At 35.8% G+C, this 13,769-nt stretch overlaps 1 protein-coding gene and 1 pseudogene across 2 annotated transcripts in view; one reads left to right on the plus strand and one right to left on the minus strand.

Annotated features, from left to right (window-relative positions):
* LOC145291471 (integrin beta-PS-like) overlaps nt 1-13,769 on the minus strand; it is a 106,441-nt gene that overhangs the window by 16,283 nt on the left and 76,389 nt on the right. For both annotated transcript variants that reach the window (XM_080137345.1, XM_080137346.1), the window contains exons 15-18: nt 9,973-10,064; nt 6,655-6,809; nt 3,566-3,675; nt 1,775-1,867 (exon numbers count right to left, since the gene is read on the minus strand). In XM_080137345.1, coding sequence (XP_079993471.1) covers nt 1,775-1,867; nt 3,566-3,675; nt 6,655-6,809; nt 9,973-10,064 — 450 coding nt within the window. The remainder of the gene's footprint in view (nt 1-1,774; nt 1,868-3,565; nt 3,676-6,654; nt 6,810-9,972; nt 10,065-13,769) is intronic.
* On the plus strand, nt 115-241 carry LOC145291702 (U2 spliceosomal RNA; annotated as a pseudogene).

Consider the following 13,769-nt stretch of genomic DNA (forward strand, 5'->3'; position numbering starts at 1 on the left):
ATTGTCACTATCCAGCTGCCCTACTCCCCGGGGAGTTGGTCCCCATTTCCCCTTCACTCCTCACATTAAAAATCGGCCTTGTGCCTAATTTGCTCGGTGGGAGAGCAAATAAATACCCTTTTCTTGGCCTTTTGGCCAAGATCAAAGTGTAGTATCTGTTCTTACTACATGCTGTACTTATTGTGATATAAAGTGGGGGATCACTTTTCTGTATTAATTTAATGTAAAATGATCACCCACTTTACAACCAGTCAGTCTCGAAGCCTTTCAAGTCATTCTCCAGATCATTCGAGTTGTTTTTGAAGGATTCCAGTTATTTTTTAAGCATTCAAGTCATTCTTAAGGTCATTAAAGTCATTCTAAGTCATTTACTTTTTATTTATTTAAGTCATTCCAGCCCATCTTTTTGTCATTTTAGTTTATCTTTAAGAATTTCATGTCAATCATACATTCACGCATTCATTCATTACACGAGAGCACACGACTAATAGCTGTCGGACTTGCTCTATTTAAAACTTATTAAAATGAACTTCTTAATATACTCAGTGATATGTGAGCAACAACGTGAAGGTTAACTAATTTGCATATTTTTTGAAAAAACGAACGTTAATTGCTTATTCATTTTTTATGGTTTCTTATTGGATGATTGGTTTCATTTCACTATTACACTACATAGTAACGTAAAATTTAACATGAAAACGTTCTAGCGCACAGAAATTTTATATAAGTAACATTGTCGATGTGTGTATGAAAACTTTTCCCCAAACTTCTTGAATATTTGGTCTACAGACTTGAATTTTGATATATAAGATATTTGGACCTGTAGTACACTTTCAATTTGGTTTTTAGCCGGCAAAAATTGCTGCTAGGGGGTTAGAATTGAAAACAAATTAGTTGATCATGGCACAAGTAGGCGGCTAAACAAGTTTACATGAACAAATCGACATTCCTAGGTAAAGCAGCTCTCTTTTAACTATTTATATGCGTATGGGCGTGGCTCAGAGGCTAAGGAATGAAGCCGGGAAATTATAGGTTTTGGTTTCGATTTTAGTCGATGATACCGAAGTCATTTTTTTTTTTTTTTACTTTTGAAATCTATTATATATTGCTTACAAGATAATAATCGATAGAAAATTGGCTCTATAATAATAAATACGAAATCTGCATGAATTAAAATATCATATTTAAGCGTATCTCACGACTGAGCACTGGTGGACGGCCTGTTAGTACTACTATAACAAGTCACAGTGAATACAAGGGAAATACGGAAGAGATTAAAAGGTCAACTGGTCCATGGATGAAAAGAATAGAATATTCTTCCCCCCTCCCTCCGTGTGTCTAACATGATTTCTTTCCATAGGGGCTTGACTCATACAAGATGTTTTCAGAAAGTTGAGTCACTCTTGAATACTGTACTTGGTGTCATATTCTTAGGATTTTTTCCCGACAAGTGCTTTGTATATGTTTAACAAACTGAATTCTTAACATACGATAAAGATTCACTTATGATTGGGGGTGAACAAATCTTGTGGTCAAGCGATGTGACCGCTGGGCTGTACATAAACAGCGACAAACAAATTCAACTAAAAACAGGACCTTCACCTTGTCGGAGGTTATAATTATTTTGTTTTTTTGTTTCAGTGGCAATATTTTAAAATCTTCAATAGGGATTTTTGCATATTTTGAATAGAAAAATTTTGATATTTTCAATAGAAAAACATTTTGACGAATTATCACTCGATCATGAACAATTTTTCTTTCAATGTTTACTTACCGGGCAATTCTCGCACGTTTTGCCTTTATATCCTGAGTCTATGTCGCACTGGCACTCACCGCATATGCACTTGCCATAACCATTGCAGATTTTCTGAATTTTGGAGAAGAAGAGAAAATACAACAACTTTAGGACATAAACACTTAATAAAAAAAACAATTACGTCACAAATCACGTGTTATGCCTTTTTTCAAGCAGAGATTGTTGAAATACTTGATCACATAAGTAAAAATTACGCAAGTAAAATGAAAAAAAGAGAAGACTAGTAAGGCAATAATCTGCCCAGGGATATTAGTTTAGTGAAAGTTTTCCCAGTATTATCATCATCATCATGAGTATTATTATTATTATTATTATTATTATTATTATTATTATTATTATTATTGTTGTTATTATTATTATTATTATTATTATTATTATTATTGTTGTTATTATTATTGTTATTATTATTGTTATTATTATTAGTTATTGTTATTATTGTTATTATTATTGTTATTGTTATTATTATTGTTATTATTATTTTATTATTATTGTTATTATTATTGTTATTATTATTTTATTATTATTGCTATTATTATTATTATTATTATTATTATTGTTATTATTATATTATTATTGTTATTATTATTGTTATTATTATTATTATTATTATTATTATTGTTATTATTATTATTATTATTGTTATTATTATTATTGTTATTGTTATTATTATTGTTATTATTATTGTTATTATTGTTATTATTATCATCATCTAGCATCAAATATTTTCATAAATATTACTATGGCATGTGTTCTTCAGAATTGTCTGATCTACTCCCTGCTTCCTTTTGTTTCAATTCGTTTGACTCATTCGTCTAATGGTCTCCACCAATTTATTGTTTTGATACCTCATTGTTAAATAGCTTCCTATTCCAGCAGTGTTTCTCTAAGAAATGCAAGCTTATGAAACTCTCTTCCTGCTAACTGCTTTCCTCCTACCTATAGCCCGATCTTTTCAAGACTAGGATCAATAAACATCTCCTGTCTTTAACAAAGCCATCTTCCGTTATTGTTAGCTTCTTGCATCAACTTCCTTCAAACCTTATCTGGAGTGATTATCATTTAAAAAAAAAAAAATTATTAGTGAGCATTAGAAAATCAAGCTTTGTCAAAAATACCATTTTCTTGCAGGAATTTAATAGTTCTTGCTTTGTCTCTCACCATGGCCATTCAATTCAAACATGATTATAATAAATAAATAAAAATAGTATCGACGATGAAAGAATTTAAATCTGGTACAATTGATTACTCTGAAATAATTAAAATATTGGGTACATCAGCAAGAGACAACACAAAGCCCTTATGAGATTTTAAAAGTTGGACCTAAATAGCATTTAACCCGACATATAAAATTTCGATTTTGACTAGCATGTTTCCATTTGTTATTGTTATACCATGTTATTGGCACTATAATAATTTACTTTGCTACAGTCTATTTTGTTTTTAATCATGCAGTCCATCCCTGACAGCAGGTGAAACAGGAACATATTTTTAATTATGATTAAAAAATAAAAATCAGCAAAGGGAATAACTCATTTTTTTTAAATTGAAGAATATAAAAAGAACTGTCTCCCTTACAACTGAAATTCTATATCATTTCCTGTATAAGTTTTAAAAAATGCGCAAACAAATAAAAATTAAAACCTGAAATGACTTCACTGACTCCTGAGCAACGCTTGAGAGGTAAAGCAAGTTAGTTTGTTGTAGTAGTAGTAGTAGTAGCAGCTTATTGTAAATACCAAAATGACTTACCTTATTCTTGGCAAAACAAGTACTCTTATCAATTGGACAGCTGCAGTCGTTACCTTCAAACTCTGGTCGGCATTCACATTTGTTGCATAAACATTTCCCATGTGTTGGACCTGCAATTGACAAAAGGTGTCAGCTTGTTCGGAAAAACACTGTCCGATTTTTTTTTTTTTTTTTACTCATTTTTAAAAGGCTTGTTTAGGTTATATAATTTTACATAGATGCGTATTCGTTTATATATATATATATATATATATACATATACACACACACACACTCCTACAGTCCACATCACTGGGCCGATCATGACGGCTGACATAGTGATAATCTCCAACCTATTTTTTTTATTCACTATTTTTCAAGGTCAAGATCAAAGGTTAAGGTTGGGACTTGGCTGTAAGTTCGGATACCCATGAAGCGGGCACCTGAGCATACAGCAAATTCCCGCACAAAGCATAAGTATCTTTGCTAGTGAGCAAAACTTGATTTCAGAATACAATTATAAAGCATACAAGTCCATAATAACAGAAAACAAAACACCCAAGTATTTTGAACCAGACTGTCTTACAAATGAGACAGAAACATCAAACGAGCATCTCACAGAAATAGCCCAAAAGAATTACCAAACATATACTAAGACCTTCCAAAATAACCCAAAATAATAACTGAAAAAAAAAAAAAACGACCAAATATTTTGAATCTTTTTTTTTTTATTATTAACTTTTCACCCCAAACAAGGCACATTGCCACTTTGATGTAGGGGGCTACTATCAGGAACATAATCTACAGGGGTACTATGTGGAGAGTTGGGCAGCAAGGTGTCGGTTCACGTTGCACTCGAACTTCTGCATGTCAGTACAGTTGGGGAAGCAGGAACCTGGAATGGAATTCCAAAGTCTAGCGGTTCTGGGGAACAAACTACTGGAGTAGAACGCTCTTTTACATCTAGGGATCTCAACTGTGAAGGGGTGGGATTTTGCTGCTTGATGGGTTTGTCAATGGTATTTACATTGAGGGGGTACAAGTGCTTGCAGTTCATCAGAGCATTCACCATTAAAATACTTGTAGAATAGGCAGAGGGATACTATATTTCATCGATGGGACAGAGGCTGAAGCTTAGATGACAGTTCAGGACCTATCAGGTTGGCAACTCTCTTTTGAACCTTGTCTAGGAGTGAGAGACTAGTAGCAGATGCACCAGCCCATATATGACAACAATACTCCATACATGGGTGAATGGTGGCCTTATCTTACAAATGAGATAGCAACACCAAACAAGCATCTCACAGAAATAATCCAAAAGAATCACCAGAAATACACTAAGACCTTCCACAATAGAAAACTTGAAGAATGGGCCAACTAACAATAAGACAATTTTTTATGGAACTTTCTCAGGAGCAGATAGATAAGGAAGGCTCTGTATACTGGCTCCAAAGAGGATCGCTCCACTACAATCAGGGAAGTATGATAACGGTTGCCCAGATAAAGATTTGATGACAAATAAATTTAAGAAGCTGAGTGGTCTCTACGACGACAACTGCAGGTCCTGCAACATGGATGTAGAGAGTTTAAGCCACCCGACATCCACTTGTAAGGTTTTGCTGAGGGACAACTACTGTAGAATGAGAAACAATGGCGTATGTAAATATTTTCACTGGGCATCCTGTAAAGAAAATTGAATATCTAGTATTGCAGCAAGTCCTAGGAACATGTTTACCAGGAAAAAACAGTTGAGAATAAGTCATACACCATCTACTATACCTATGCAATTCCTACCGATACATACCTAGAAAATGAAGCTATGAAACCTGACATAGTGATATGGGACAGGAAGGAGAGAATAGCAACCCTAGATAAAGTCAGTATATGATGTCGACTTAACTTAAACCTAATCATGTCGACTTAAAGCTGAAAAGTAGAAGATAACGAATATGTCTAGTGAATTAACATGAAAAATTGGAATCTTAGAAAGATTTCCATCACTTCAATAATTATAGAAGAAATCGAACTCATAAAAAAGAATTTCAAAGGCTATCTGGCGAATATACCCAGTGAACCAAGTGCAAGAGAAATACAAAAATTCATATTTAAAAGGATGATTAGCATCTTAAAATGATCTCTCGGTTGAAGTGTTTGAAATAGTGGGTAAATGTCTGGCATTTGGTAGGATGCTTCATTGCCAGCAAAAATAACAAAAGAGAGATATTAAATATAAGATCTGCTCGGTATGGCTACACACTGGCTTATGCACAGTCTCCAACTGACGTTCCTTTTAGTAACAGTACTAACTACTAGAGGCTCCACCAGACTAGATGAATTCTCGTCTTGGAATCCGGTAAGACCAAGTAACTACAAGAAAGATATACTATAATAGTTAAGTGGTCAATTAGGGAGAGTAAAATTATTAATGTTCTTCATTTTTTTTTTACTGACTCAACGTTTAAGAGGCTAACGAAAATCTTGATTGAACACTATCGAATATCTATGTATCTCATATCAAAATCAAATGTTAACCATTGATTTCTGATACATTGCACTGAAGTAAAATAAAGACTATATATTTCCATACACATATATATTTGCAATTTGTCTTTACATAAGCAGTAATTTGTTGCCACACAGTCATGAGCATGTTTCGGTCTTCTAGTTTTCAGTAACTAGAGACCTCTTCAGGTAACAACGCTTATATTCAAAAGTGGAATTCTTAATCTAAACATGCTCATGGCTGTGTAGCAACAAATTACTGCTTATGTAAAGATAAATTGAAAATGTAACTTGTCCTACTTCTGTATTGAGCACTCTTGTATTAACCTCGTTATATTTAACTGATTGCTCTACCTTTGAAAAATAGCAACCTCAAATATATATATATATATATACACACACATACATACATATACACACACATATATATATATATATATATATACATACATGAGTTTCATAGTATTTAATATACACATACATACATATACACACATATATATACATACATGAGTTTCAGAGTATTTAATCTTTCTTACGCCTACAAAGTGTTCTGTATACCATATATATAACCTTCAAAAAGAAAGAATAAAAACCAAGTTTCTTACCCCCACAAAGTGTTCCGTTGAAGTTAGGACATGAATAATCACTGCATTCACAAAACTTGCCATAATAGTAATTCTGTGAGTTGGGTACTTTGTTGCAAAAACATTTGCCACATTCACAAGACCCACGATCACTGCATTCCGTTGTAGTATTGTAGCTGGAAAATAGTAAACAGAGTTATCTCCCTTGAATAATAAATACATCTTCCTAATATACCTTCCATTTCATCAGCTTCACATCGAGATTTGTTCCCGAGGCACTAAAGTCAGCAAAATCTAAACCGTTTCTGAAATAACCTTTTGCTGGTACTGTACAGTTTTAGGCAGTCTAACTCTCCCAGACTTTGCCTTCTTTCTTTGAATAGGGGTTAGATTATTGATAATCTACTGAGGCGCCCCTACCGGAGAATGCCGACGGAGCTGCCCAGGCGCTGACTTTTCAATACCACTTTCAGACCTTTGTGTCATATTTTTCACTGACAGAGAGATAAATACACACTTTTCATTTAATCCTCCTTTGACATTTTGAAGTTCAGTGGCTCTCCTTCAGTCAGGTTCGGCTGTGGTTCTGTGCAAGTCTAGGGCGTCTATATAAGAGCCAAGTACTTCCAAGGATGGAGTATTATTGCCACATCTGGCCATGAGCTGCTAGAAAGATCTTATCCTGCCTTGACAGAGTTCAAAATAGATTTTGTAGCTTAGTGGGAGTGCTCTTTTTTCTTCCCAGCAACCCCTTTCCCACAGAAGAGACGTTGCAAGCCTGTCTCTGCTTTATCATTATTTTCATGGTAAATGCTCGTCTGAGCTCCAATCTATGTTCCCCTTCACCTAACTTTCATGAAAAACACTTGTCTAGCTGAAACCACTATCATTTATAATTTCTCCCACTCTTTATCTGTGCCTAAACCTAAACGTAGATTCCATGAACAAAGCTTATTTCTTAGAACTGCACGCCTGTGGAACTGTTCTGTTTTTCTGCTTTCCAACTAACTACAATATGATTGTCTTAAAGTCGAACGTAAACAAGTTCTTGATGAGCCATCCTCTTAAGTATCCAATTTACCAAATTTCCACTACTAACGATTACTACGATATTGTCCCATTAACTACTGTACACTCATTAACCATTATCCTCGAGTGGACTCCGGGCCTTGATAAGTGGTGACTCCCTTGTAATTAAAAAAAAAAAAAAAAAAAGAAAGAAAACATCCGCCCGCCCAGGCTTCATCTTCTCTCTTTGAAAATAGATTACATTATTGCTTCAGTTAAACGCTCGTATTGAGGAATGCCTATGGGGTTGCTCAGGCATTGTTTGTTGGTCAGACTGCACTTCCTTTAGTGTGTTGACTTCTCGATCCCCATCTGACCTAGTTTCTAATACCCCGATAAATAACTTCATCAGACTCGTTGTTTTTTGACTAGGAGTAAAGTTGAGTATCATTTAAACTCCTCGGCTTAACATTTACAAGCAACATGAATTGGAACAAATACATCAAGGACATTACCAGGGTTGCTGCAAAGAAGGTGGGCTCCCTATACCATGCTAGAAAATTACTTACACTTGAAAGTATTCTATAGCTCTACAAAGTCACAATTTGCCCATGCATGGCGCATTGTTGGTGCATCTACCAGTACTTTCTCACTCTTAGACAGGGTGCAGTAAAGAGTTTCTGATCTAATCGGCATTATTATCAACCCAACAAGCAGCAAAATCTCACCCCTTCACTATTGACGTCCCTAGAAGCCAGAAAGCCTTCTACTCTAATAGTTTCTTCCTTGGGACTGCTAGGCTTTGGAATTCCCTCCCTGTTTCCTGCTTCCTTCATTGTACTAACATGCAGAAGTTTAAATGAATGTGAATAGACATCTTGCTGTTCGACTCTCCACAATCCCCTGTAAGACATGATCGCAATTTGTTTCAATTTGTTTGGGGGTGAAAAAGAGTAATAAGAAAATATCTTTCTAATGCTAATACTTCGTGTTTTTGAAGTCGCTTAATAAAGAAGAAATCCTTCTAGACTAAAACAGTTTTATTTTATTCAAATCCAGGGTTCCCTTTTTAAGGCAGCTGGATTTTCTACACATTAAAAACTTACCTTGTGTCCAACTCTACTCTCATGGAGAAGGAAAATAAGGGCTTCTCTCTAATAAAGCTTCCGAACTATTTTTGTAATCGAGCTTTTAATCTTTTGGGATTTTCATTATTTAACACTTCAGCTTGCGTCGTTATCGTCTGAGCTATCACAAGACGGATAAAAAAGGCTAAAAATTAAGCGACTTCAAGTTAAAAATGTATATGTACGCATGCTCAGAAGTTAGTTAATTTACTCTTGCCAATGTCAACTTTTTTTTTTTTCAATTTTGACATCTTAGCAGTTATTTCTACAGGCTAAAAACCAAATCAAAAGTGTTCTTGATGTCCAAATACCCTATATACTAAGTTTCAAGTCATATATATATATATATATATATATATATATGCATACACACACACTTACATATATATATATATATATATATATATACTTACATATATATATGTGTGTGTGTGTGTGTGTGTGTGTGGGTGTGTGTGTGTGTGTGTGATCTTATCTCTGTGTGCAAAACTTCTCTACCAAACTCCTCTCTGAATGTTTTTTCTAGATTCTACCGACTTGAAATTTGGTATATAAGGTATTTGGACCTCGAGAACACTTGATTTGTTTTTTAGCCTGTAGAAATAGCGACTAAGGTGTCAAAATTGAAAAAAAAAACAGTTGGCATTCGCAAGAGTAAATTAACTAACTTCTGAGCATGCGTACATATACATTTTTAGCTTGAAGTCGCTTAATTTTTAGACTATATATATATATAATTATTTACTATAAATACCTACAGACACTAGTGTTTCATCCTTCTGGAAATCATCAGTGCAGGGTGCAGGCAAGCGGTCCGAGGGAAGAAGCAACTATTTTGAGGGGTTACAAGTGCAGCAATTTTATCAGAGTGTACTTGTAAAGCAAGCATTGGGATGCAGCATCCTGTCAAATCACCAGGGGATGAAGCTTAGCAGATAGTACAGGACTTATTACGTTAGAAATTCTTTATTGTACCCTGTCCAAGACAGAGAAGCTAGTGGTCAGCAGACTAGTTCAGATGTGGCAACAATAAAAATACAAAAGAATCATCCCATGTTAGCTGTTGCTATTTTTCTGATTTCATTTCTATGACTGTCAAAGCAAAATCAAAACGTCTATGTTTAGAGATTCCCAAAATTCAAACGTTAACCAGAAATAGATGCCACCAACTTGAGCAATATAGGTAAAACAGGAGTTTACTTACAGCTGGCACTTTTCGAACAGGACAAGGTTATCGCAGTAACATTTTCCACAGGTTAGATTCCCTATTCGTCCACAAGAATGGCTCATGGCTTGCTGGAAACACAAAAAAAAACGAAGACATTTTAATGATATAATAGTGAGGGAGGGGCGCCCTGCTTTGCCCGAGTGTAAAATACCCTTAAATATGATATTATAATTTGTTCAGATTTCGCATATATTATTATAGAGTCGTGATTTTAAAAGTAAAATTAAAAAGTATTTAGGCGCCAACAGCTAAAATTGAAACCGAACCTGTAGCATTCGAAGTTGGTGACGTTACCACTGTACCAACGTGATACTCACATAAACCGATTAAAAATTAAAAATAAACTAAGCTGAATGTACAAAATATTTAACGTTTTTTTTTCAATTTTGACCTCTTTTTGACCCCTTAAAAACTATTTTAACCGGTTAAAAACCCATAAAAGAACGATCCGTAAAAAATCCAATCATTTGAGGCCCCTAGCGCCGCTTTACGACTTTTAGTTTCAGAGGAGATAGAGTTTGAAAATATGGAGACAGACAAACAGAGGCATATAGCCGTTTATATATTAGATTATTAATTGACTGTTGACTGATGATGAGAGAATTGAAAATCTCCACATACCACCCACTGAAAACAATAGCTGACCAAGAAAACAGGAGTTCTTCCTCCTTTGTCAAAAAGATCGCTCATGAAATGTGAGGACTAAAGAAAAAAAAATGAGTGGAAGCAAAAATGACAAAGCGTTGAAAGTAAACCCACAGTCCACTTCCTACTCTCCACAGAGTCGAACGATAAATTTGTCGCTCTAAAGAAAACAAGGCTACAACTTTAAAACTTTTATTTAAAAAAGTCAATTCAGGTAACTTAATTATGTAGTAGAGCTGACATCTATACAATGTAGTCACCTTCAACCTCAATCACTGCCTTGGTACAGGTCCGGGACGGAGAGCATGCTTTTTCCACAAGCGCCGACAGGAGCTTGGTGAATACTCAGCAGATGGCAGCGATCAGGCTGGTTTGGTGTTGTGGGAGGTCTTATTGCTGATGTTCTCGACATATGACGAAATGTTGTAGTTCAGTAGGTTCAGGTCAGGGGAAGAGAGGGACAGTGGGAAAAGGATACAAAGTCGTAGTACAACTTCTGAAGCCATACTTAGGTCACTTTGGACGTGGGCCGTCGCAGAGTCCTGCTGTCACACCCAGTGTCTGCCAGCGGCCACCTGTTTATACCAGAGGATCACCACACTCTTCAGCACATCTAGATATACTTTGATGCTGACTTTCAAGCCGACTTCGAAGATATGAGGTAGCATGATGCGACCCTCACTTGAATCCACACCAAAGACCATAACCGTGACCAAAAACTTTGAGCTGTGGTCTCAAGTGTTGAACCGTCCGGATTTACATTTTGAAGGTGCTGGCAATGGTCCTGTTGTTATAACTTGGATCGGTAAAGAGCATGAGTTGTACAGCGGCGCTTCTCCGATCTCGCTCGTTGAATATTGCGTCACTTTCAGACATGATAGGAGGCTCCTATCACTCTTGAGATTTGTACACAACTGGCCAACTAGTAAATGGTTTGCAACAAAAAAAAAAAAAAGAAAACTGGTTTTCATCAAACGGAAATGGAATCATGTCGTCTTTTCTATGGCAACAATTTTATCATCCCACCATTTGTAATATTTTTTTTTTTTTTTTTTTTTTTTTTTTTTACTTTTGTTTATCCGAAACAAAGCATATGGCTACTGGTACATAAGGGACTACTATTTGCGACCATATTTACAGGGGACCATGTGAGAAAATGTGCACATCACATTTAAACTTCTAAACATCTAAGTACAGTTAGGGAAGCAAGAAACAGTAAAGGAATTCCAAAGTCTGGCTGTCCAAGGGAAGAAACTATAAGGCTTTCTGGCATCTAGTAACAACAATAAAGGAGTGGGATTTTGTTGCTTCTTGGGTAAACCAAAGACATATACGTCGAGGGGGCACAAGTGCTGCAAGTTCATCAGAGCACATTCCATCAAAGTACTTGAAAAATAGGCACAGAGATGTAACATTGCAGTGATGAGACAGAGGTTGAAGCTTGGTTGATAGTGCAGAACTTATTAGATTGGAAACTCGTTTCTGGACTTAGTCTAAGAGGGAGAGGCTGGTAGCAAATACATCAGGCCAAGTGTGGCAACAATACTCGAATGTGGCTTTGTAGAGATATAGAATACTCCCAGGTATGAGCAATTTTCTAGCCCAGTAAAGGGAACCCACCTTCTTTGCAGCAGCTTTGACAATGTCCTCACTGTATTTGTTTCAATTCATGTTGTCTGTAAATGTTAAGCTTAAGAGTTTGAACGATGAGCTCTCAGATAGGAGGTCGTTTGCTAAGGTTTCTGCCATTGCCTTAGACATGTTTACATTCTTATTGTCATTGTTTCTATAATTGTTGGATAGCTTCGGAAGATGATACCATGACGGAAGGACGAACATATACTACACTGCTTCTCCCAAAAAGGTTGTGTCTGGGAGGATGATGACCCTTTGACAACAGAACAGATACTACATTACTTCCACCCCTGAATTGAATAATAAAAGATAGTACAAGAGTATAATTGATACAAGTAAAAGTATAGTATCGATTTCCACCAAACAAATACTTAATCTCCATTAGTGATAGATTTACTCTCTAGGAATTGTCACACAAGGTATTATCAATGATCGCTCACTAGCAACCACAGATGGTGTTCATAGAGTTTGGCTGACATCAAATTTCTAGTGTTCTTTTTGATACTTTTTACAAATCATGTTACCTTCTCACAACAGCAGTTTACTATTAAGCATTCACTGATAACGGTGATTAGCTGCTCTAAAATTTGAGTGGCAAGGATTTCTGTCCTAATTTTGCCTTTTTGGTGGAAGTCTGAAAGGTGATTTCACTTTTTACATTGTTTTTCTGTTATGCTGAAGTTAGAAATAGCATGTTCGGTTCTCTATCATACTGAAATTTGAAATACCATTTTTCTTTCTCTGTCATGCTGATGTTAGAATTTTTTTTTTTTTTGCAGTTTCACCTTAAACAAGACACGGTGCCACTTTGATGTAGGAGTCTACTATCTGGGGCATAAATTGCAGGAATTTTCTATAGGGAGTTGAGCAAGATGTCTGTTTACATTACACTTGAACTTTTGCATACACAGTGCAGTCAGGGAAGCAAAAACCTGGAAGGGAATTCCAAAATCTAGCAGTCCTAGGGAAGAAACTATTAGAGTAGAAAGCTTTTTGGCATCTGGGGATCTGTGTAGGGGTGGAATTTTGCTGCTTGGTGGGTTTGTCGGGAGTATTTACATTGAGGAGATAGAAGGGCTTGTAATTCGTCGGAGCACCTACTATCAAAATACTTGTAAAACAGGCAGAGAGATGCAACATTTCATTAATGAGATAGAGGTTGAAGCTTAGCTGACAGTGCCAGACCTATTAGGTTGGCGACTCGCTTTTGAACTCTGTCTAAGAGTGAGAGACTAGTAGCAGATGCACCAGCCCAAATGTGATAACAATACTCCATACATGTGCGAATGGTGGCCTTGTAGTGGTACAGGATACTCTCAGGCGCAAGTAACTTTCTAGCACGGTAGAGAGAGACCACCTTCTTTGCAACAGCCTTGCAATGCCCTTGATGTATCTGTTTCAACTCATGTTCCCTGTGAATATTAAGCCGAGGAGTTTGAACAAAGTACTTTGGCCATGACTATTAGTGGTTGAGAAGGTTTCTAGTAATTATT

This window comes from Euprymna scolopes, chromosome 12 (assembly GCF_053919585.1).
Source record: "Euprymna scolopes isolate OS-2025 chromosome 12, ASM5391958v1, whole genome shotgun sequence".
Lineage (NCBI taxonomy): Eukaryota > Metazoa > Mollusca > Cephalopoda > Sepiida > Sepiolidae > Euprymna > Euprymna scolopes.